Source organism: Hipposideros armiger, unplaced genomic scaffold (genome assembly GCF_001890085.2).
Source record: "Hipposideros armiger isolate ML-2016 unplaced genomic scaffold, ASM189008v1 scaffold_114, whole genome shotgun sequence".
In the NCBI taxonomy this organism is placed as follows: Eukaryota; Metazoa; Chordata; class Mammalia; order Chiroptera; family Hipposideridae; genus Hipposideros; species Hipposideros armiger.
In genome coordinates this window covers 1,943,630-1,969,613 of record NW_017731464.1, presented here as the reverse complement: position 1 = coordinate 1,969,613, position 25,984 = coordinate 1,943,630, and the positions used below count along the sequence as shown (strand labels likewise).

Genomic DNA, 25,984 nt, shown 5'->3' with positions numbered 1-25,984 from the left:
AATGGAAACAAAACTATAACCCACAGATTCAAGAAGTTCAACAAAACCCAAGCACAAGAAACATGAAGAAATCTACACTAAGGCACATCATAGTCAAATTGTTCAAATTAATATGGTCATTATTATCAAGGATTTTAAATACATCTTAGCCAGAGCTAGTAGATGAAGACCCTTCCAAGATGCTGTCAGGACATCCAAAGAAACTTGGGGAGAAAAAACAGAGATGATACTATTATCCATGGAGATGCCAGCCAGGCCCTCACCAGGTAGCAATGGTAGTCGGTAGTCTGTGTAGTCAGCCCAGCCCCTGGTATGTCCAGGGCCCTCACCACTCCTGCCACAGCACATCAGACAGTCTGACACGAACCCCACCTCAATCTCAGGCCTGTGCTCCCATTGTGTTTTCATCTATTTCCCTCTCTGTTGTATCAGAACAATGTAACCCACTCAAGTAAATATCTGCTGACTGAATAAGCAGCTCTAAGTCAGACAACTTTAGTTCAGATCTCGGCTCCACTATTTCCCAGCTTTATGGCCTCAGAGCAAGTCATCTCAGCCAAACAGGATTAATAATCAATAGTACCTATCTCCCAGAATTGTAAAGATTGACTGTGGAGACTCATAAAAATCACTAGCAGTGTCTATTACAATAAACATTCAACAAATGTCTAAGAAATTAAAATCAGCAAATAAAGGAACCTGGTCAAGACTCCCTGGTCCTTATCTTAGCGTTATTCTCGTGGGGAAATTTTTGTCCTTCACAGTTCTTTACTTTCCTAAAATCAAGGCTATGTGGGCCCTAACTTTTCTGTGAAGCCTCCAAAAGGGAGGTTGATGATGGAGAAGGAGGGAGATGGGAAGGGGTGCAGACATCCTTGGAAGCTCCTCCCACCACCCAAAATGAGGCAGTTTGGGAAAATGGCTGAAGTCCAAGAGCAGTGAATGAGAGGAGAGAGGCAGACAGTGAGTGCAGATGGACATCAAGGTCCTCCCACTAGGGCTCTGCACTCTGGACAGGGAGAAAAAATGACCACTCAAGAAAACCTGCGAAAGACCCAGTCTTCAAAATTGACCTTCAGCTGCTACTAGATCCTTCCTGAGGTCAGCAACATCTCCCTTCTCACAATCTTCCCCTCTCGGCACTCTTTCACACTCCTGCCTTCCTCTTCTGCCACATCCTCAGCTGAACCCAGTGCTAGCTAGAATGGTAGCTGTTAAGATGCTTAAGCACAAGGCTCAAATCCTCCCCAGTGAACTTCCTAGAGCTACAGGGAGGAAAGACAACTGCTAAAGGAGCTGAGAAATGAAAGCTGTGTCCAGTGGGCACCCCAGGGGAGGACCATGCCTTGGAAGCACTTTGCCTGAAGAAGGAAGGAAGACATGCCTGAGGAAGGAAGGAGAAGCAGTGCCTGGCCAGACGTCCCCTCGTGAGTCTTAGACTTAGACCCTGGGCCTTAGACTGCCATGTTCTGAGGGGTCTTCATCCTAGTTCCCATCCTAAGATTGCTAGAGACACCAACAGGACTATTTGCTCTGCACTCTCTGAAAGAGCTGGGCGAGGTTGCCCGCAGGACTAAGAGGTAAGGCACTCCTCTGGCTACACAGTAACCACCACCATCTGGATCTGCTCCATCAGGCAGGCACAGGCCCCATCCTACGTCCCCTGTCAGCAGCACCAGGGCAACGCACAGAGAGAATATGGCATGTCCATTGGGCAGAATGTCGCCCAGCCCCACTCACCTAGCACCCAGTCCTTCTTCCAGGGGAGCAAGATGAAACAAGGGCAAAGTCCAATGTCCAGGCAAGACAAGTGGCACTGCCTTCTGGAGCACTATGGCCAGACTCAGTCACCTCGGGAGGCACTGGGGGCAGAGAACAAAGAATAAGAGAGGGTACCTGGCTCCAACTCCCCTGGGTCCTCCATGCCCCTCTCTTCCTCACTCACAAATCACCCTGAACCAGTCCCCAGAAGCCAGGCCAGGAGACCACACCTGTAGGGGCTCTAGCTTCACAGCCATTGCCAGGTCTCCATGTCCATTACCCTTGGAGAAGACCTAAATCAGTTTCTAAGACCTAAATTGGACCACGTCGCTCTCTTGCTTAAAATGCTTCCATAGCTTTCCATCCACCATGGGGAAAGTCTACTAAAAGTAGACTCAAAAGCCCCAGATGACCTGACAGCTAAGGGCCGCTTCTCAGCAGCCCTGCACCCTGAACTGTGTTAGTATGGCCCAGGGTGATGAACACTTTCATCAAAACCATCAGCACAGGCTTATTTTATGTCCCTCATACTCCATTTTAAAAGGCAGGGCACATGTAATGCATTTTAGAAGGCTGTGGAACAGATGTTGGTGGCAGATGTCAGAGAAGTAGGCAGTGCAATGAATGGTTAAGACTTAGGCTCTGGAGCCAGACTGCTTGAGTTAGATTCTTGGGTTCCCCATGCTGTGTGGCCTTGGGCAAGTTACTTAACCTCCCTGTGCCTCAGTTCCCTTACATATAAAATGAGGGCTAAGAGAGTGTCTAGCTCACAGAATTGTTGTGAAGGTTAATGAGTTAATACATGTTTTGAGTTGCTTAAGAGAATATCTGGCACTTGGTAAGCGAGTGCTGGGTATTCATAAATAACTGAGGCACACACACACTTCCCCAGCTTCATTTGATTGCATCCAGCCCTAAACTTGTCCCCAACCTGTAATCCCTGCCTCTCCCATAGGAACACATACCCCACCCCTACCACTCCTTTTGTCATATGCCGAAAAGGAAGCCTTTAGCACTGCTTCTGTAGGACAGAGACATCTGCAAGTTTGATCTTTCCCCCTCCCTAATTCACAACCAGGCTCACATATTGGTCCATCTGTTTCTTGTATTCCTTTCAAACACCTAGTCATTAAATAAAGATCAAGTTCACTTTTCATTAATTAACAGGAAGAGCACAGAACCCATTCCTGAATGCCCTGCCACTGTTGCTCCCTTGGTGTTCTCATGCACCCGTGCTTTCTCCTTCCATGACCCATAGATGGCACCATTACCCTTGGTTGGGCACAGAAGGACCACCTGCTGTTTTTAGTATGTGTGTGAATCTGGTCTTCCTTGAAATGTTGTAGGACTGGGAGATAGTTATGGTAGAACCCTGGCCTTCCAGGGACTCTAGACCCCCTCAATAAGTGGAGTTAGTAATCCTAGTGATCCCACCCCTATTGCTCACTCCTTAGACCGGGGCTCATGAGACTTCAGTAAATATATGAAGTTGACAGATTCTTTGAACAGAGAGAGACAGATGATGACTTCATAGAAAGCAGACAACTGCTGGCCTTGTCCCCAAGTTGCTGACACAGATGATCAGTCTTGGTCTTCGGGACCTAGCCAGACTGTAGGTGGCCTCTTTCCCACCATCTGGTGACTGTTAAATACACCAAGCCCTGACAAGTTCAGTCCTAAGAGTCTAGAACCTCTAGAAATGCCAGGGTTCCCGGTTATGAGTCAGGTGGCTCCACATATCCCCCTCCACCACAGCTGTTCTTGCCAAAGTCATGGTGATATGACCCTTTTGTTTCTGTTAAGGTCTGAATGTTTATGTCCCCCCAAAATTCATACGTTAAATCCTAACCCCCAATGCGATGGTATTAGGAGGTGGGGCCTTTAGGAGGTGATTAGGTCCTGAGGGCAGAGCCCGCCCTCATGAATGGGATTAGTGCCCTTACAAGAAGAAACTCAAGAGAGATGGTTTCCCTCTCCGCCATTTGAGGACACAACGAAAAAGCAGCTTTCTATAAAACAAGAAGAGGGCCTTTGCCAGACCCCAACCATGCTGGCACCCTGATCTCAGAATTCCAGCCTCTAAGACTGTGAGAAATAAATGTTTGCTGCTTAAACCACCAAGTCTGTGGTATTCTGTGATAGCAGCTCCAATTAAGACGGTTTCCAAATTCAGCAGGCACTTTCCTCCTTTTTTTTTTCACCTCTATGTAGCATTCCTTCCCACTCCTACCCCCTTAAAGCCCCCTATGCCCTTGGATTGTGTGGGCCCACGTGCTCCTGGATTTCTCCTATCTCCCCGGCTGCTCCTGCTCAGACACCTTCATGAGTTCTCTACTTTCACCTCCCCCTGCGTTGGTCTTCCTTGTAAGTCTATTCTTCACACTCTTCCCTGCTCTCCACACAAACTCTCCACACAAATTTTAAGGCCCTGATCACTTTCTACATGTAATTTAATTATTAGCATATCTGTCACATCTCCCCTGCTCAAACATTCATTTGGTCTTGAAAAAATGGTACTTTGTGTTGAAATGGACCCAGTGTCCAAAACACCACAAATTCCCAGTGGCATCCTCCGAGCCCATTTAAGATGATTCTCACTCACACAAGCTACACATTTTCTCTTATGAATGTCCCCTGGTAACCATTGTCCTTGCTAGGGGTTCACCATGTCCTGGGCCAGTTACCTGAAGAGCACCAGGATTCCATGTTAAAAAAAAAACACACACACACGAAAAAAACAGTGAATTAATGGCCATGGGCCATTTCCTCCAATTTTGCACATACAACAAAACTGAGCCACAGAAACCAACAATCCAAAGGTGGTCAGATGTAGGGATGAGAGCAACAGCTTCTGACTCCTTCTGTGACTATTCTCCTGGACAACAGTCCTTGGCCAGGAATGTCCTTCTCAGGGGATAGAAGAAGGAGCTGGGAAAGGCCTATCACCCTCCTCAGCATTGGAAGGACCCATCTTCCCCTGACATATTTGGTATTCCTTTTGCCATGTGTCACCTATTCCATAAAAGTAACGATTATCCTCTTACTTAAGTTGGCAAACACAGTAAAGAACTGTCACCCTCATTGTCTCAAAGGACCTAATCTACCAAGAGGTAAGACAGGAAAGTCAGAAAAGAGGCAGGCAAGGCTTGGAACAGAGCAGACAAAGATGCACACGTCAGAACCACCCCTTGCATCTCTGTCCCTGGGGCCCTTCTGTGTAGGAAAGGTCGACCTGGTGGGCTGCTATAGATCCTTCCAAGCCTGGCTCAGGTATAACCTCTTGATGAAACCTGACCCTCCTGGTACCACAGTTATTCTGCTATGTATTGTCCTGTGTCATTTGCTCCTATGTCTGTCTTCCTTGTCAGGCACTCAAAATGGCCTCTATTCAATAAGAGGAGGAGGGCAGTGACATCAGGCCACAGGGCAGCCTGAGCTGGGGGCAGCCAACGTTCACTACATCAGGGTGGGTGTTTTCATCATCCTTGTATCCTCCGTACTGAGGAAGTACTTCAGGAACGAATTTAGGACTTCCCCTTGATTCTGGACTCCTGGTTCTAAAAAGGCCCTTGTCCTGCCCCCTTCCACCCGCTCTGGAGGTAAAGGATTAGGGAGGGTAGACTCCTGCACTAGGCGCAGGCAGGTAAACCAGAGAAATGACACACGCGACCAGCTTCTCGGGCCTGGACTCTGTTCTGAGACATTCCCCCCACCCCTAACCTGAACCTTGGGGTTGGGAGGAAAGGGGTGGGGAATTCAGAGGGCCGGCAACCTTCACCAGGGCGCATGCGCAGGGAAGTAGGCGCTGGGCCAAGTCCTCTTGTCGCTGTAAAATCGCAACCAGCAGTGGGCAGCACGAGGCCGTTTCCGTGGAGGTGGTCTTCAAGCTAGCGGCTTCGCTGCTGGAGTGTAGGCTGGCACCGGACTGGGGAGGGGAGGGGTGCGGGGAGCAGGACAAAAACGGAGCCCAGCCTGTAGGTGAAATTAGCGGACAGGGACGTGCAATAGAGTGCATGCCTGCTCCACGTCTTGCAGTCCCTGACACTCAGGACAGTGTGTCATTTGCTCGTTCCACCGTCAGTACTATATGGCAAGAGGTCGTGGGGTGTGGTGGTCAAGGAAACAGGCTTTGCTCTGAGACAAAGAATTTCAATCTCACCGTTTACGGTGTGACTTTGGGCAAGTTACGGAACCTGTCTGAGCTTTGGCTTCTCCATCTATTAAATGAGAGTAGTAGGGTCCACCTCTTTGGGTCATTGACCCATAGTCTCAAAAATGTCTGTGTTACAAAAGACAAAGAAAGGCTGAACAATTTCCATCTAAATGAGATTAATAACAACTTCAAAACTAAATGCAATGAATGGTATTGGATCAGATCATGGACCAGGAAAAAATATAAAGAACATTATTGGTTGTAATAACTATGTATGGTGTCAGATGGGTACTAGATTTATCAGGGTGATAGACGGGAGGGGAGTTGGGGGACAGGGTGATAAAGGTGAAGGGTTTAAGAAGTACAGATTGGTAGTTACAGAATAGTCATGGGGATGTAACGTAAAGCATAGGGAATATAGTCATTAATATGGCTATAACTACGTATAATGCCAGGTGGGTACTAATCAGGGGGATCATGCTCAAATTATACAAATGTTTATCACTATGCTGTACACCTGAAATTAATATAAAATAATGTTGAATGTCAACTGTAATTGAAAAATTTTTAAAGGGGAGAAAAGGATAAGGGCAATAAGCAGTCCAAATATCCAGGTATAAAACATATAAGTCATGAGGATGTAATGTACAGCATAGGGAATATAGTCAATAATATTGTGATAGCATAGTATGGTGTCAGATGGTTGCTGGACTTACTATGGTGATCACTTTTTTAGGTATATAAATATTGAACAACTATAGTGTACACCTAAAACTAATATAATGTATGTTAGCTATAATTTTTAATAAAAATTTTTTTTAAAATAAAATAAAATCATATCATTTTTCAACTAAAAAAAGAAAACATTATTGGGACAACTGGCAAATTTTGAATAAGACCTGAAGATTATACAGTACCATTGTTTCAATGTTAAATTTCCTGATTTTGATCATTGTATCGTGGTCGTGTAGGTGAAGGTCTTCCTTCTTAGGAAATACACACTCAAGTATTTAAGAATAAAGGGGCATAGTGCTTGCCACTTATTCTCAAATGCTTCAATAACAATAACTTTATAAATACATAGGGAGAGAGAATGATGAAGCAAATGCAGCTTAAAAACAGACATACTGGAGTTCTTTGTGTTATTCTTACAACATTTCCAGAAATTTGCAATTATTTTAAAAATAACTTTTTAAAAATAACAGAACAAACAATGAAATATAAAACCCAATGTACACAAATGAAAGACACATGCACACAAAAAAATGTATATTTTGTGAAAACATGTAACAACAAAGACACACAACCCAGTGGTCCTTATTGGAAGGAAAATGGAAGTATTGTGTGGGCTAAAGAAAATAAATACAACAATTTGTTTGAAGACTGGAGTGGCTAGGGGAACAACCACCAAATTTCTCACCTCACACTTTTGAGGAATGGAGTGGAATAGGAGTGGAGGTAAGCATGAAGAGGGAAGCATCGGGCAAACCCACACTGTTTTGTGTTTTATCTTTATATTTTGGCATTGTTTGAATTGTTTTAAGATATAAAATACATTCTTGTATTATTTATGTAGTTTTTTTAAATAAAGGAAAAATGGTGGAACATCCATATAATGTTATCTAGATAGCTACTTAAAATGAGAGAGAGCTACATCCACTGACATGAGAGAATGCCATGACCTATTATAAAATTTGTTTAATAGCAATTAGCAGCGTAGCAGGTATAGCATGAGTCATTGTTGCAAAAGACATAAATATTGTTCACATGTGCAACATTGTAACTATCAGCCATGCTGCTTCTGGACAGAGGATTAAGAAAAAGGACTTGTATACACTTGAGTCTGATTATTTTACAATGAATTTGTGTTAATTTATTTTTAATTAACTATATAATGCATGAATACATTCTCATTATGGAAAAAATAAAATAATATATTTTTTAAATTTAAGATACATATTACTGTGGCCAAGAGAAGGAATTGCTTCTTTTTTTTTCTTTTTTTTAAATTGGGGAATTGGGGGATGGGAACAGCGCTGGGGAACTGAGGGAAGGGGAATAGACAAGTTGCTGTCATTTTGTTCTTCAGTCTGGTTGTGGAGGACGTTGCTTCACTGGCACAAGTTGGCACCATCATTGGGCTCTTCCCGGGTGAGGCAGATCAGTCGCAGGCTTCTGGAGGTCCGCTCACAGCGGCTGCTGGCCACTCATGCTGGCTGCTGGCTACATATGTAGCCCATGGCAACCCACTACAGCAGGGGCTGCAGCCTACACGGTCAGCCCGCGACTCAAGGCAGCCCAGCTCCAGGTTGAGCTGTTGTTCAGCATCTTAGCTGTAGAGGGCAGTGTCACTGGCCCTCATATGTGGGGTCCGCACCGGTGCCCTCTGGCATCCCAAGCCAGCTCTTGACCAATGTGCCACTCAGCCGGCCCAGGAATTGCTTCTTAAAGGGCAGTTGGCATTTTTAAATAAGGAAATGAAAGCTCCCTTTCAACAAAACACAATTTTAAACAATAATGATTATGTAGTTATGCCTCTGTTAATGTAGCAACGGTTTAAAATAGTGCAAATGCCCAAAGGTGAGGTTGTCAATTTCCAATTCCCTTGGACAAGATGGTGAGCGTCTCACCTTCCTGGATATTCCCAACCACACTCCACACGCCCTCAAAGTATAAACCACGTTGTGCCTCTCCAAACCCTCAAAGCTTTCAGCTGCCCAGCCTGAGCACTCAAAGGTCCCTATATCCCTCCCTTAGTTTCTACCTGGCAAACCTCTGCCTGAAACTCGGGCATCACCTCCACTGTGAAGTCTTACTTGACTTTCTCCAAGCAGGGGAAGGAACCTCCTGCCTTCCCTCCACCCCAGCGCTCGCATTGCCTGGTCTTTCTCTCCCTAGAAGGCTTACCACTTTGCGCAGTTAAGTCTTTCCCTCTTCAGTGACCCTGGGTGCAGGATGGGGGCTTGGGGGGATGCTTTAAGGCCTGACTGTTAGCACACCACGCCTGGCCCATAATTACCCGAAAATAAATACCTGTACAAATTGATTTGGAAAGCAGTTCGGCAATATATTAACAGTAATGGAAATGTTTCTATCTTGTTGACTCAGTAAGGTCCCTGGAAAAAATAATCCTCCCCAAAGGAGAAAGCTATATATTTGACTATTTTGGTTTGACTATTATTTTAATACTGAAAATCTGGACACACGGGGGAAATCCAATTCAATCTAACAATTGAATCGTTAAGAAAGTTACACAGTAACATAATAGAATATTACTTGACCATTGAAAAGCATACATAACACATGGCAAATATTTAGGTCAGATCTCAAGCAGAAAAGGTTGAATACAAAACTGAATGTTCACCATGCTAAAGTGATGCAAATTAAGTATGCAATGAAAAGAGAATGCCTCATTATTTTATTTTATTTTTTAAGGAAAAAGGGTCACGAATTTAGGTTTGGATACTGGGTTGTTTGTTGTTGGTTTTTTCCTTTCAATTCCATTATCGTTGTTCTAACTGATTGAACAATGCGCAGAGATTGGAAGCGACGTTAAGAAGAGTTTCAATGATTTAAAATCTAAGAGAAGTATTTTCAAGCAAAGGAATGCATTTCTAATGAAGGGATTTCGGCACCTTGACCGGCTGGTAGGGAATGGGTGCCCAGAATGAGATTTCCAGGATCTTTCAGAACAAAGCTACAGCCAAGGATTGCATCTGGACCAACTCGTAGGAGAGGGGCGCCTCGCCCACTACTCATGGACTCAGCACCCACTACACGAGTCGGGAGAGGAATGCCGGTTGGTTGAGTGCATGAAAATTCTCCAGCGATCCATCCCTTTAGACCGGCTTTCCTATTAGCAACCTTCACGTCCCCACCAAATCCAGCCAGACAGCTGACTAAAATCTAAGGATTCGAGAGAAATTGGGGGAAAAGCGGAACATTCCTGGCAGAGACCCGGCTGCGCTTTGTTAGGGTGGCGCGCGGCCTCCGCATTTCCGGCCCCGCCCCTTCCCACCCTCCCACCCCCTCTCGCAGACCCCGGCTCTCAGTCCTGGGCTCCCGCGACCCAGCTTTCGCGGATTCTTCCCCTTCGCCGGCCTCCTCCTCCCCGCCCTTTCCCTTACTGCCATCTTCATACACGCCTTCCTGCCCCTCATCACCACGACCTCCAGCACCGCTTTCACCACTACCATCACCCCAAGGATGTGCAAAAGTTGTTCCTAAGGAAGAGGACTCCTCGATAGGGTTCCCCGCGAAAAATCCGCAGGACTCATTCCAGTGGGGCCGGCCTCCGTGGAGATGAAGACGCACACCTGAGCATCCCGGCTCCATCTCTCCAACGCGCCGGCCTCGCCCACGGGGACGGGAAGGCGAAAGGCCGAGGCTGGGAAGGGCCAGGCAGGTCCCTGTTGTAGGGATGACCAAACGTGAGGGCACTGGCGACCAGGGCGGAGCTACCTTCACCCAGTGAGGCTGAGCACTATCCATCGTCCATCCGCCCTGTCTGTTTTTGGGGGGTTGGGGATCTTCTACCAAGGCCAGGATTTCAGAGTGGAGCGCCCGCTTCGCATTTCGCAACATCCCCGAGTTTGTTCTCCAAGAGTATGGGGGGCGCGGATAGAGAGAGAGAGACCACTCAAGTAATATGTGACTACATTTTTATTCAGAAAAACCCATCAAGTCAGGTCAGGGGCTCACAGGATGACACACACTCCCCAACTCACTTTTTTCTCGCTCAGCGGTCCTTTCAGCTCTCCCTCCACACACGTACAGGAGTGTGGCGTGTGGGTCGTGATTATTTTTACGCAAACCGTGTGACACTCCTCGATGGTTCCGCAACGGAGGCCGCAGTAGTCTGCCGCGGGAAGGGAGAGAGACAGGCTCTTGGCCAGAAATTTCTTTGCACTGTTCTGTGCACTTTGAACTATTTGTTTACCTAAGAAATGCTCTCCCTTGCAAGAATGTGGGGAGGTGGGAGTTTATTTAAGAAAACGAAATAGAATTAAAATCTAAAAGAAAAGTAGGTGAACCCTGTTCCGCAGATACAGGTGCGCGTGTGGGAGTGCAGTCACACTTGCTCTTTATTCATTGACATAGTCTCGGACTCGTCTCGGGGCTCACCTCACCGCCCCCTCATTCCCCGTGGCCGAGGCCCAGATGGCTGTGTCCTAGTCCCGCCGCGGCCTTCAGAGGACACGGCCTTCCCTGAAGAGCCTGCCGAGCCCCTGGTCGCGCTCGGAGCTCGGGCTTCCGGGTGCAGCTACCCCGCAATCGAATTCCCCCGCGGCGGTTTCCGCACCCGGCCCGGAGCCCGCCCCCACCTAGGACCTTGACCTCGCGCGGACCTTGTCGCCCAGTTTAGCTCTCCCTGACCTGCTTTTGAACCTGCTAATCCTGTCTCGAACTCTCGCCCCTTGCCTCGGCCCAGGCGCGTTAATGCCCGCTGACCCGGCTGCCCCGCTGCCACTCTCCGCTTGCCCGGCTTTGAAGCGCAGGCCGGCGATCTGGGGCGCAAGCCAGGACCGCCCCGCATCGCTCCAGCCCTCGCTCACGCGCCGTCAGACCGAAACGAACAGTCTCGTGGCGCAAATATTCTTTCCTCGTCTTGCTTTCTCTTGTTTCCCCCGTAGTTTAATTCGTTTCTTTAAGAAACCTATCACACTCACAAGAAACAAAATCTTAGATATACTAAGCTGGCGACACTGTGGGACGCTGGCAATGAGGGCGCAGAAAGGTAAGGCGGAGACCGGTTATCCGAGCAAGTGGCAAGGCTCTGGCGGAGGCGAGAAAGGTAGGACGAAGAACAGAGGACAGCGTGACTTCATTCCTATTTTTAAGGGGGTGCGGGTTTAGATATATGTCCGAGATGGGCCAAGAGCTAGGGGCTTCTCGGGATGAGGGTGAGGGGCTAAAGAGACACCTGCTTGTCATTTTATAATCCTTTGTGCTGTTTAGTGATTTTCCCCCCCTAGGCAAATGTTTTTCTTTTGAAAAAAATTAAAGCTGCTTTAAAGGTAAATGAAATTAGAGCACACCATAACACTTATAAACAAAAGCGCGCGCACACACACACACAAGGCATGGATTCTCATGTTTGTTTAGGGGTTTTGTTTGTATTTTTGTTTTGTTTTGTCAGCCAACTGAACACGAGGCAATGTGGTTTCCCTTCTTGGCCCTTGGTGTATTACAGGGCAGCTGAGGCTGTGCAAAAGCATCGCTTTCAAGGGGTTTTTAGAGGCGGTTTTCTAGCAAGGAAAACAAAGCTGTGCTTAGTCATCAGCTGGCGTGTGCATCTCTGTGAACCAGGTGGAGTGGCCCGCACAACCAGCCTCAGAGGTCCCGGGCCTTGATCCCACATTGGGTTTGATTGTCCAAGGGAAGGTTAGCTTCCCCTGAGATGTAGGTTCCACCACTAAGGGTACTTAGGTATGTTTGGTTCACAACATTCCCCCAGTGTCCAGCATATAGTAGTAGTTCAATAAATATTGGTTGGGTGAGGGATATTCCAAAGGGTGTGCAGCAGATCCTGGAGAATCATTCCCAGTAGATATAAATCCCTGGCAACATCTAGGGTAAAAGGACAGACTCCCTAAGCCACCATCTCTAGGGGCCTTGACTAGTGGTCAGGGTGTTTCAGCATTCCAAAAGAGGCCCAACAGTCACCCAAAAGGGCTCTCTCAGAGCTCCTCGACCTTCCATTTCAGGAGTCCTTCCCCAGGGTCAGGAGATGAGAAATTTTCCATGCTTGCCCCACCCTCATCTCTGGGTAACCCCCTGTGGGCCACATCGTGAAGAGGCCTCAGATGCTGGAATCTGGACCACCTTTACCCAGAGAGCAAGAGCTAAAGCCAGTGAAGTAGAGGAGACCCTAGAAGCAGGGCAACCCAGTTCCCTCAGCTTCCCTTCTTTGAGCTCAGCCTGGAATCTGCCTGCTGGTGACACTGATCTCAAATGATCACTTCTTGGGGCAGCAGGACCCAAGACTCACAGATTCCCTAGGGCTGAGGACTAGGGACAGGGATGGTTGGTAACCTTGAATGTGCGGTGTTGTGGTGGGGGTGGCAAAGACAAAAAGGAGCTGCATCTACACGGTAAGTTTCTCTGGGTAAGCTCTCTGGGGCAGTCCGGGAAGAACGTTGAGCAGCAGCCCTTGATGGAAGCATGGAAACAAAAACGCCTTTCAAACATATTCTAACACCGTTGAAAAGTGGTTTTACTAGATTCGTTTGAATCATGACACTCCACAAATTTAAAAGGTATCAAAGGCTATAGGAGCCACCAGTGCTGGCCTCCAGGCTGTTCCCCAAAGCAGCCTTGGGAGCCTCCCCTACTCTCTCTTGGGGCACCTGGAGGGGTGGGAAGAATGCCTGAGAAAAAGTTAGGGCCAAGACACTGTCCACCGCGATCCCCTTGCTTGCCAGTTGCTGGACTCGGATCCTTCTTGGGCTCGCGTTGCTGTTCCTTCTTGGCTACACTCCTGAGTCATCCTGCCCTGGACCTCCCGAAAGGCTGTTGGCGCTGGCCGGCTGGGGATCCCGTACTGAGAAGGGGAGAAATTAGCTTGGAGTTGGAGGCATGCCTGGCACTATAAATGTGAAAAGCTTGGCAAAGTCAGCCCCAGGACCCAGAGTTGGATGACTGAAGGCAGGGTTCAAGTCCAGGCCCCACAGTTGACTATCTCCTCTGAGCTCAATGTCTGCCTGCTTTGGAGAAACTCGAAGTTGGGCGAGACCAGCCGATTTGCTGTCCCTGGGCTTTGTCTGTTGAGTCCTGTTTCTCCAGCATCCCCACACCGACTCCACTGAGGAAGCTGGGGCCCAGAATCCTGGCTTGCAATGCACATGCCAAACAACCTCCCTTTGTCTCCTTAGGGGTGCTGACTTGACAAACTAGTGCTACCTGTGCACTCTCAGCTTTAAGCCTTAAATGATACAAGCTTAAACTTTTTTCCCTCAGCATCGACTCGATACTCATATATAAAATGCTCTATACAAGTTAGCTCCTCATAACAACACTAGGAGTTTGGTACCAATATTATCCCCATTTAATGGATGAAGACACTGAGGCGCAGAGGGGTTAAGCAACATGTTAGCAACTAGTTGGTGGATTCTAACCCAACCTAGCTGAGAGTGAAGACTTGACTCTTTACTCAGAAGCCTGGAATTCCGAAAAGCCCTCCAGTGGGGGGGGGGCCTCCTCATTAGACAAAAACAGAAAGGAGGCTTCTGAGAGGTGACCTATCAGCTGGCAACACACAGACAGTGGATGGTCCTTCCCTGAGCCTCATCAGGCTCCTCCAGCTGCTCCCAGAAAACTTCCCACCTCTTCTGGTTGAGGTGCCCAAGGGGTACCTGGAGACAGGGACACACCCACACTCTCATGAAGCTAAGGTGGAAACAATCTAAATATCTATCAATACTGAATGGATAAACAAATGTGATATAACACTACAATGGAATGTTACTCTGCCCTAAAAAGGAATGAAGTAATGACACATATGAGTACTACAACAGGAATGAACCTTGAAACATTGTGCTCAGTGAGACACAAAGGCCATATATTGTATAATTCCATTTATATGAAATATCCAAAATAGGCAAACCCATAGAAACAGAAATTAGATTGGTGGTTGCTTAGGGCTGACTAGGGATGGGAGCTTGAGAATAATAGCTAAAAGGCACAGGTTACTTTTTGGGGTGATGAAAATGTTCTAATACTGTGGTGATGGTTGCAATGAATATCTTTGCATATGCTCTATATTTTACTGTACCTGTGAATATGTTAAAAACCATTGAACTGTACACTGTAAAGGGGTGAGTTACACGATATGTGAATTATATTTCACTAAAGCTGTTGCAAAAACAAGGCATGCATATATAGTTCTAGGAGGTAAGGCCACTGCCCCGTTACTATCAACACAGGTTCTGCTCTTCGAGCACCTGGGTCCTCCTAGACTGGGTTTCCTTCAGCCTCCACAGAGGCCACAGCTGCCTGTGAGGGCGTGGTGTCCCTCAATCCTAAAGCCTGCCCAGGCTGCTGTGTGGATTTAGGAGGGAGCATGGTTCTCAGAGTGAAGAGAGAGGGAGAGGAAGAGATTTTTGCCTTGGTGGGGAAGGAGGGGGGCCTGGGATCTGGCACCTGGGTTTGAATCCACACAAACTGGCTGTATGAGTTTGGTCTCAATTTCTTCCTCTGCAAAATGGGGCAACCGAGTCCCACCCTAAGGGATTGTGTGACAATTTCATGATAGTACGAGTCTAGCTTTGGGCAGTTAGCCACGTATCCCTTGCTAGAAAACAAATGCAGGGTCAATGGATTTAGCGGATGATCCAGATAAAATCGGAATGTGGTAGGAGGGAATGGATTGTGCTCGTTAAGAAAGAAGGAAAAATTTTTAAGAAGATTCTCCGACATCTCTGGCATCCCTTCCTTAGTTTAAACAGCATACCTGGATTGGATGGTAATTTCTGAAGAAAGACAAATAAAAGAGGGCAATCCTGCCCCACTGGGGAGAGGGTTGTGAGGAGAAGGGAAATAGGCACATGGAAGAGGGAGATAAGATGGGGAGAGGGGAAGGAGGGAGACTGCCAAGGAGTTCCGAGGGCCCCGATGGGGAAGACTGCACAGGAAAGGGGTGTCTAAGAGGAGGGAGAAAAGAGGCAAACAGAGAAGGATGAGGTGGCAAAATCATCTGAGAAGGGGAGGGGGAAGGAATATTCACAGAGAACTACGAGGGAAGAGGACTAAGAAGCCAAGAAAGCTCTGGAGGAAAGCATGTGGGAAGAGATCACCAAATTGGGAGTCCCTGAGCGCCTGTCCAAAAACCTGGGGACACCCACTCCTGCGCTGGCTGCCGACTCCATGTCTGGCACTTCCCCACTGGCTGCCTCCTGCCTCACCCTTGGGCAGCCTGTCTATAGGAGAATCCTGAGTCCTATGGGTGGAGGGAGCTTTTCAGATCAGGTTGGACACCTGCCGGTTGGGTCCAACTGTGTCCTGGCCAGGTCTGTTTACCTCCTCTGATCCCTTTACCCCCAAATTGCCCCCACCTCCAGATCCCACTGCTTCTGGCTTCCCCTCTCCCCCACCCCCTGCAAAAACAAGCATTTCTCATTCCCTGAATCACCACTTATTAGCCACTTTCAGACCTTTGCTCCTGCCTTTCTCTCATCCAGCAATGCCTGCTTTCCCCACTCTTGCCCCAATTTAGTGGTTTCCTAGAAGCCTTTTAAATATAGGGAGCCCACTGGGAACCAGGTTTGAAGCCATTCGGTCTGTGGCTGAACACTAGTAATTTTTTCTAGGTTCTCTTGGTGATTTACTACATAGCAGGTCCTTTGCCTCCTTTAAGCCTTCTTGGCCCTGGTCCAAGGCCAGAGTCAAGGTGGGAGCTGCCTGCTGGTACCAGCTGATTGGTAGGTACCTGGAAGATTTCATCAGACCGAGCCTGCTGGTGAGTCATTCCTGTGTGGCCCTCTTTACAGTGAGGCCTTGGACCCACAACCTCCCCCTGAGCAGCCCTCCTTATGGGCCTCCAAGAATCGCAGGCTCAAGAAGATACTAGCAGGGTGTACCAGTCCTGGAGCTGGTGGCCTTAGAGCTCCACAGGCTGGCTAGGATCCCTGCCCAAGCAGAGGAAGGGATGAAGCAAAGCAGGGGAATGCTGCCAGAGATGGAGGGGGTGGGGTCCAGGATGCACCTGGGAGGTGGCTTCAGGAGTCCAGGCTCACACCTATAGGACCCTGAACTAGACGAAGTGGGTGTGGGACTAAGGATTCAGCAGAGGCCAAGGCTATCTGTCCTGAGCCCAGAGAGCACCAGTCAAGCTGGAGACAACCAGATGTCAGAGAGGCTAAATGCCAGCTAATAGGATAGGCAGCCTCCCCCATCTCCTGCACTGGTCACCCCAGCCCAGCCAACTTGGATCCCCTGCTTCCCCACCACCAGGGTGACCTCCAGTCTCACGATGGGCACCCCTAGAGCCCAGAGGGTCCCACTCCCTGCAGCATCCTCAGACACTGACAACTAACAGACAGGCCTCAGACATCTTGTGTTTCCTGAAATGAGTCAGTGACTAACTACAGTGACTGAGCCTGCAGGCCACTAGCAATCTAGGAGAGGCTCAAACACTGGAATTTGAGGGGCAATACTCTGTCCCTAGCACCTCTGCCACCATCCAAAGGAACCACATGTCTCACCATTAGAGTTGCCTCCTTCAGCACTGCTACTCTTCCTAGAAATAATTGCAGTTAATTGTGCTTTACAAAGATAAACAAGCTCATTGTAGAAACTCCAGCAGCATCCTATCTCCTTTTAAAATGTCAATGCCCCCCTATCAGGGGGTAGAACAGTGGGTCTCTCCCTAATGTGCCAGTGCAGAGGTGCGGCTCCCAGGCACATGGGGTAGGGGTGGAGGCACAGGTGGGTCAAGAAAGGAAGAAATGTGTGGATTGTTCTTGCCAGCTGAGTCTTGTGCTCCCCAGCTTAGTTTTTGAGGAATGTCCTTCCCTGTTCACCCCAAACTCCTAGTGCCCTTCCACTGCAGGGGAACCCCTCCAATCCCAGCAGTGATGGAAAGTGCCACCCAGGATCTCTGAGAGACCTTTGGGTGGGGCCCCAGAACCAGCAAGAAGAAAGGTGAACAAGAGACCCAGACAGAAAGAGGGTGAGGCAGGGCAGAGGAACCCAGACTCCTGAGCCTTTGGCTTGGGGAGTGGGCTGGGAGATGCACAGGCTGAGAGAGGGGAGCAGAGTGATAGAGACTGAGAGGTGAAGGGGAAAGACGGGAAGGAAGCGAAAGTCTGCCAGGGAAGGGCCCTGAAACAGCTGCAAGCTCGACTGCAGGCTCACCAGCAGCTCTGGAAAGCGGCCTGGCCCCAGCCTCAACCGAGGGAAGAGGCTCCAGAGGTAGAGGAGCTGAGCTGGGGCCAGGGGGGCTGGATAGCTGGCCTGACGTGCCTGCCAGAGCACCTGAGAAATACAGAAGAAGGAAGAACAGCCAGACACACAGGACCAGGCTTCCCAAATTCCAGGCTCTGAGCACCTGAAGGGGATCATGAAGTCTCTAGCCACAGCACCTGGGGGAACCCAGGCTCCAACTTCCACCCAACCATTTACACACGTTGGTTCCCCTAAAACCAAGGACAGGCTGCGCATTTCCCACCTAGAGGGTCTGCTGCAGGTTGTGGGGTGAGGCTGTGGAGTGGGGGCTATTTACCTGAAGGCTGCTAGAACTCAGCCCTCAGCAACGTCTGGGCTTGGGAAGTCAGTCCCACCCACTGAGCCGCCAAAAGGTGCGCAGAAGGTGAGTGGGGAGGGACTAGAGGGTCCCTGGAGGACTTAGACAGTGTCAGATGGGGCTGAGCAAGGTGAGGCCAGAGGGAGGACAGCCGCTTTCCCTGACTCAGGCTGATCCTTGTAGAAACCCTCAGGAGACCTAGTCTTAGGAGCATCTGACTGGAGCTCAGGTTGGTAGCACCCCTTCCTGACTTGCTCTCTCCCCACTTTTTCTGCTGTGAGTGGAGGACGTGTGCCACCATGGGGAACCCCTTGTAGAAGAGTCACCTGATTCTAGCCCAGGAGGAAATAACTCCCTGTGCCCAGACCTTCTGGTTGGGCAAATTGAAGCCCACTAGTTCCCTAGGACCTGCAGAGGCCATGGAGGAGACATAGCAAGGATCCCAGCTGGGCCTCAAGCTGTAGTGGCCCTTTGGGACCCAGAAAGTGCCAGAAAAAAACCTGGGGTTTGTCTACACTGGAGTTGCAGAGGGGGCCAGAGCCACTGAGAAAATAATTAAGGTGGTTCCCCTGTCCCCTATAGGTTGGGATCCCCTATATCCCCAATGCTAAGGTTCTTGAATCGCTTTACAAAAAGGAAGGGGACATAGAGAGGCAGAGGACATTCTCCGGGTCCCTAGGATCTTGACCGCGTTGAGATGGTAGTGATATAGTGGGAGCAAGGGCAGCAGGCACAGTACCTTGGCCTTCACCACCAGCTTCCAGACAAGGGATCCCGGATCCTAGCGAATTCGTGCCAGGCGATCTCAGGACGTCTAGAGCTCTGCGTCCAGATTACCCTGGGCAGGGGGGTTCCCCAGCGTCAAATGACATCCCAACATGCGTGCACGCACACTCGCTCCCATGCACATGTTCAACGAGACCGACCCTACACATTCCTGCCATTTGACTGTACCTGGTTACAGGTGCACCAGCCTTCCTCACCTAGCAGTCGCAAGAGGTAGCCTGATGGCCCCGCACGACCCATCTCCTGGGCGGGGAGCTGGGCCACCCTGGCAGTGTGCCCCAGCCGAGGGGCACGAGGTGGCCTGGGGTTGGAGACCCACCTGGTCCGGGTCTCCACCGGGCCAGAGTCCACTGGATCCCGGCTCACAGTCACCAGGGCCGAGGCCCCACTTCCCAGGCCTGCGGAGGAAGGGAGCGTCGGGACTCCTGCGGGTCGCCCACTCCCATCCCGCCCAGAGAGACTGAGCAGAAAGAAGGGCGCGGGAGAAAGGGAACTGGTAACTCCCCAAGAATTAACCTGCAGCACCCTCCGGCACTCCCTGTCCGGCTTCCCTGCTTCCAGGGAAGGGGAGGCGACCCCATTTCCAGGTCCTGGCTCCGCGGGGCTCTACCGGAGGCCTCGCGGTGGAATGTCCCTCACCGTGAGTGTTCGTGAGCCGGGAAGCCAATCTATTGACCTCAGAAGGGGACACTAGGACCGCGATCTGAGTTACCGACACAGAATAACCTCATTTGTGAAATGAAAATCTTAAAGGGCGAAAACAAACAAAACCCGGCAGGGTTCAGCAGGCGCTGTTCCATTAGTAGTAATATTTTTGAACAGAAACCCAGGCCTTGCTGCGTGTGGCAAGAAGAGCAAAGTTTAGGGGCCGCGACGTTTCTAACGGAGTGTTTGCTTTCTGCTTAGACGTTTTCCATACTAGACGTGTCTTACTTGAATAATAAAAATAATTAAACTTGAGAGAGCCAGGAAGGAGAAAAACTGCGCACACACGTTTGCACACACATCCTCGCTGGGCTCTCTCAACCTTTCTTCCAAGTTCCTTTCTGAGTCAAAGGAAGAGAAATCTGGGCCTGGCCTCTCCTGTCGCTGTCAAAGGAGAATCATGGGCTCCTCAGAAAGTGCTGGGGGCCTGAACGCTTAGGAGGGCTGAGCAATACCCAGGGACCCCCACTGCTCAGCTCCACGGCCGGCCGGGCCTCCAGCCGCACTCACCTCGGTCCTCGCCTCCCCCTAACCCAGCGAAGGCGAGACCTGGGACCTGGGACTAAGGGTGAGGGGGTTCAACGTGTGCGGGGCGTGACACAAGGAAATGCCCACCTTCAATCGCTGTCTGGGGGTGCAGTTCCCTGTGCGAAGGCCTCAGAGCCGCCGGGAAACCAGGCGTTTGCTGCTTATCAGTCTCAGCCACACTCGACCCTCTCGGCTCCTGGACCTGGTCATCTATCTGCACGTCCGTTTTCTTTTCTCGGGTGAATGCGGGTCATCCCATCAGTCCCCTAGCTTCACTCTCTCCGGCTCCTTTTCAACATTCTTGGCCTTGGAGCCAAGAGCTGCCTGCGGTCTGAATTCAAGAGTGTGGGTGGCTGCAGGTGTGAATCTGGGAGCGAGGGTGGAGCGCTGAACCCCAGGTTTGAGCCCCCGCCAACAGCCCCCCACCTTGCCAAGCGCCCGAGCAAGGCCAACCTCCAGTTTTCTGCTCGGTCTCGCCGGAATCTCCTTCATGGAGCATTTTGGTCACTAATCCCGCTGAAAGAGCCGGAACGCAGAGGCTGCGATTCTCTAGGGACGCAGAGAGTGGGGAGAGGCGCAGGCTGGCGGTTGAGGGAGGGAGTTGATAAACTTCAAAAGATGTAGGGCAGTCCTCAGTACCCCGGGCCGCCCCAGCCTCCCTCCGCTGGCTGGGACTGGGGCTGGACTCGTGGGGCCCCGGCGCCCCCGCACTTGCGCCAGCGTTTCCCTAGTGCAGGGCTAGGAGTAGTAGACCCGCGACTTGGGTCCAATCAGCAGAAAGGGGTGGAGCAGCCGGCGGGGGGAGGAGGAGGAGTCGGGCAGGGGGCGCGAGGGGCGGGGAGTCGCGGGCTCCGCCAGCCCAGGCTGGCCAGGCGGTGGCTCAGGCAGCGGTGGCTGCCGGCATGGGCGATGGGGGCGCGGAGCGAGACCGTGGCCCCGCACGCCGGGAGTCGCGCGGCGGTCGCGGCGCGGACCGCGGCGAAGCGGAAGACTTGAGCGCAGATGCCGGCGGCCTCAGCCCAGGGGAAATTGCCGGGACCTCCGCCTCCAGTCCTGCGGGATCCAGGGAGAGCGGCGCCGACAGCGACGGGCACCCGGGGCTTGGCGAGACAGACCACTGCCGCCGCATTCTGGTGCGAGGTAAGAGGACACCTCGCGGCCCTGGACCCCCACCCTTCCCTTACTGGGGTCTCCGACCTTTCTGCAATCTCCACCTCCAAATTTATATATTAATTTAGTCAGTCATCATTAACTCATTCATTCAGTAAATATTATTTTGAGGGTCTATTATTTTGAGCTGAGTGCAGGGGACAAAGCAGCGAATGGGACCGAAGCGATCCCCGTTTCACTACCTTCCAATTCTCAGCCTCTCGGTAAAGGCCCCTCACCCTTCATCCCGGCGGGTTACTGTGGCAGGGACAGAGGTGGGAGTTCGGGAAGCGGAGAGTCGGACCTCCGTCCCGCGTCCCTCAAGGCAGGTGCAGAGAAAAGCGTCATGAGCGCTCCGTGGGTGATGATGAGGAAGGACCAGAGTCCGGAACCGCCGAGGGGAAAAGCCCGGGATCCGCTCAGCGGCCGAGGCGCTTCCCCGCCTCCGGCCCTGCTTTGTTTCGCATTCCCAGCGACGCAGACCGCACGGGTTGCTCTCACCCACGGGACGCGGTGGGTGGCTCACGCGGCTCTCGCCTGCCTATGCTTCGCTCTCTCGGTACCCACTTCCTCGCGGCGCCTGGGCCCAGCCGGCTGTCGATGCGGCCTTCTCCCGACCTGGCCTTTCGCATCGCCCCTTTCTCCCTCGCTCTTCGTCCTCCTTTCTTCTTTCCTGGCCATGTCTCTCCGCCGAGCTCGCCTTCTCAGCGCTGTCTTCCTGCAAGCGCCTCTAGATTGCGGCCAAGTACCCCGCCCCCCCCCCCAGCTCTCCCTGGCCTTCTCCCCGCGAGAATGAGGCTATTCTGGTCCCCTAGGCCAGCGTCAAGAGCTCTAGGCGCGGCTTTCGCCGGATCCGGGCCTCGCCCAGCGAGATGAGAGGAAAAAGGGGTTTCCGGGGTCTTGCTCTCAGCGGGTTTCTAGGCCTCCGCCAGAGCCTAAGGTCTGTTTCCCCCAGCATCCCCGAGCCTGGAACCAGGGGGACGAGCGCCCAGAAGAGGCCACTCGCGGGTAACGGTTTCTCTGGCCTCCTTTTCCAACTCTCTCGCCCGCCTTCCTCCCTCTTTTCCAGTCTCTTCTATCTTAAGGGCCCGTCCTAACAGCTGCGGGACCTGGGGAATTTCCTCGGCTACCACCTGGAGCTGGGGGAAGGGGAACCAGCCTGATGCCGGCTAGAGGTCGCTCCAGCGCCAGGATCCCTAGTTTGTCTGATCTGACCTGGGCACACACAGACTGGGACACCTTGACCTGGTTGCATACAGCCTCCCCACAACTGTTAGGTTATCCTTACTCAAAAACAGGAGACAGAGCTAGGATAGAGCTTGGATGCAGCCTAGTATGAAGTGGACTGATAATTGTCTTCGACACAGACTTGGAGACCCTGGTCTTGGAAAACATTCCTGGTACCAGGTGTGGTTTACATAGACATGGGGTGCCCAGTGCTGTTCTGGGGGCAGGTTGAGTTCCAGGAAAAGTCATGGGGGTGATACCCCTTCAGTAGGGATTCCAGCAGGTGTGTGGATCTGTTGGACCCCTGGGAGTAAATTAGATCCCATTCCATAGACTGTGGGGTGTCCTGGATGCAAGGCATTAGCAGCCAGCTTGGAGGGCTTCCAGAAATGGAGAAATCAGCCTCCTAAACCCATACTAACAGATCAAGCACCTCAAATCCCTGCCTGTGACACTCATCACCTCACACCCCATCTATGGGTGGGTATTTCCTTCTGCCTGGACAATTGTGAGTTCTATGTCCACCTACCATCCCTTCCACTCTATGAGCTCTGCATGTAGAACAAATACATTTTATGTATAGATATCAGTTAAATAACTCTCATGTGTTGATGCATCAAAGGGAGGAGTCAAAAGCAACCCTCCACCTTGTAGGGTGCAGGCCACCCATGCTATGAGCAATCCACAAAAAGGTAGAGATAGACTTGTGTGCATTGTCAGGGGGTGTACTTTTATAAATGCATGCACATACAGTGATGCCATAACATTTGTGCAATATAATGGAAATACAGCATAGAGGGTGTATTTATGCACCTAAAAGAAATAAAAGGTAAACAGAGACCTCATAAATCCGTTTGCCCTTTCCCATTTAATGACAAGGAGGTTAATATAGGTCTGAGATACCCAGGATGTCATTTATCACTAATCCCTCCCAGCCAGATTCACCTGCGTCACTCCAGGCTGCACCAGGGGCCCAGGGCAGAGGCTCTGGCAGATGAAAGGCCCAGCATTGGTGAAGGAAAATTTGGAGTGCCTTAGCCCCAGAATGAATGTCCCTCCAGTATGCTCCAAGCACAGAGCACATTTTGCCCTTGACCTCTAGGGACACATCCTCCCTAAGTATCTTTGGACAAAAATCATAAAAAGGTGGAAGGGAGGCATTTGCCATCGCAGCTGTCAGGTTGCTGGTGGGCTAAGGAATCTGGAAAAGACCCCCACTCCCTTTGGGTCTTTGCCTTTCTTCCTGACTTTTTGCACTCTGAACTTGCTCCCCTGAGGGCCCCACCCCAAGATAGCAGATCTGTTGGTGGCATCCCATGGCACAGGGGAGTAAGAGGAAAGCTTGGGCACTGGAATTCAGTAACATGGATTTGGTATACCGACCTTAGAGCCTTTGAATTTGAACCAGGTTTTTTTTTGCCTCTCTGCCAAAGTTTCCTCATCTGTACAAAGAAACCCATAGCTCTTTACCTTGAAGGGCTGTGCTAAGGGTCAGAGGTGCTGTCTATAGAACTGCAAACACCCAGCAGGATCTTCATAAATATTCCATTTAATGAAAGGGGGGAAGCTCTGAAGTGACCCACAAACCACTTCTGGGAGTGGGCTTCTTTCCTCAGACGCCTCCCCCAACACCTCACCCTGTAGAGAACATGGTCTCCTTTGGGCCCTGGGCCCAACAGCGTTGGGAGGTGAGCAGCCAAGCAGGTCAAGAACAGGCTGATGAAAGGAAAATCCGGGACACCTTGCATACCACATGTGCGGCCTCCCCCAATCCCCTTCAGGAACCCTCGCTCAACCAATCACGCAAGTTTCAGGCTTCCTCTGTGAAATGCGGGTCAGTGTGCCAGGAAGGCCGACCTTGCTGTATCCCCCGACTCAAAATGGAGGCTGCTTCATGCTACACACAGCACAAATAAGGCTGAGGGATAACAGGCGTGTGCACACCACAGGCATCCCGCACACCTCACTGCAGACACAGCTAGCTAGGCTTCCACCCAGACCGTACAGCCGTGCAGGCCGCCCCACACCTCTGCGTGCACGGCTAGTAGGAGTAGCGATGGGGGATCCTTTTGTTTTATATTTGTTAAGAACGCACCAACCACCGGCAGGAGGCAGCCGGAACAGGTCGCCTCCCTGTCGTGGCTCTAATGGCACCCAGCAGCCACGGTGCCATGGCCTTTTCGGTAGGACCCGGATCCCGGCAGTCACAAGAGGTGTGGCAACTCTCACCCAAACTCCCTGCAACCTCACTGTCTACGCTTGCACTCGCACATTCAAATGTGCGGGCGTGATTCCCAGATCAAACCCGAGGCGATTTCAACAACCGGTCTGGATAGAGCCTGGAATGGCCGTCTGCCAGCGTCACCCAAAGAATGCGTGGTGCTGGTCTCTGCTCACCCGAAGCGGTCCCTTGCGCCCGCGGGTCTAAAACCCTCTTCAGGCCTCACCCCTACCCCCAACTCTGCGCTGCCACCTTGGCCGGAATGGGGCAGGACTCAGGCTGCTGCCCTGAAAGCGCTCCTGCAGCATGAGACCTGCGGCGCTCTCCGCCTTGCTCCACACCACTCCTTCTGGGAGCAGGAGGGCAGGAAAACTGCGGGATCCCCTTACCAAGTGAAGGGCTGCCCTCTGCGCCCCTCCCCAGCATCACCACCCGCTAGCTCAGCCATTTTCACCTAGGAGCCTGGTGGATGTGCTCGGTGGCTGGGGACACGGGAAGACGCACAAAGGCCAGGGCCTCTGGCTGCAGCTGGACACGTCCCCCTATGGATGTGAGTGTGGGGAAAGGGTCATTGAATTGGGTGGAGTCCGGGCCCCCTGAAAATCCGGGGACAGTGCTGGACCCCGCGGTCCAGAAGCACGAACGTCTGAACGTTTACAGACAGCCGAATGGCGGACACCCGGAGAGGCCCTGGCTGCTGCAGATGCAACTGAAGACGCCTGGCAAGGGGCCACGGCTTCGGGGACTTGAACTGGGAGTGGCCTGCGGGAACTGACACCCCTTCTCCCGCAGCCAGGACTGGACTAAGCTTCGCCAGGGGTCCGCTAGCTTCCTGCTTGGGTTTACAGCAGCCACGGGACCTAGGGAGACTAAGACCGGACCACTCAGGCCTCGCCCCACAGATCTCAGCAGCTCACAAGGGCCCACCCAGTGGGCGTTTTGGAAACGGAGAAACGTCAGCGAATTTGAGTGTGCGAGAGCAAGCGTAGATTGTGAGGTTGCAGGGAGTTTTGGATGAAAGTTGTCCCACGTCTTGTGACTGCCAGGATCCCGGCTCCACCGAAAAGATCATTGCACCACAGCCACAGAGTTGCATAGGAATAGGCACTGGATTGCAAGTCTCGGCACTTCGGCTCTGGGTGGACCGTGGGACCACAGCCTCAATATCTGAGTTTGTTAATAGACATGATAGCCCGGGACCGCCCCCACCCCA

The 25,984-nt window shown here is 51.1% G+C and overlaps 2 protein-coding genes across 2 annotated transcripts in view; one reads left to right on the top strand and one right to left on the bottom strand.

Annotated features, from left to right (window-relative positions):
• The window catches only part of CD207 (CD207 molecule), a 47,671-nt gene extending 27,278 nt beyond the window's left edge, over window positions 1-20,393 (bottom strand). The window contains exon 1 of the mRNA XM_019647620.1: window positions 20,262-20,393. The gene's annotated coding sequence lies outside the window, so the exon portion shown is untranslated. The remainder of the gene's footprint in view (window positions 1-20,261) is intronic.
• Window positions 20,394-21,076: 683 nt separating this feature from the next.
• VAX2 (ventral anterior homeobox 2) overlaps window positions 21,077-25,984 on the top strand; it is a 30,204-nt gene continuing 25,296 nt past the window's right edge. Inside the window, exon 1 of the mRNA XM_019647619.1 lies at window positions 21,077-21,314. Within this exon, the coding sequence (XP_019503164.1) occupies window positions 21,077-21,314 (238 nt within the window). The remainder of the gene's footprint in view (window positions 21,315-25,984) is intronic.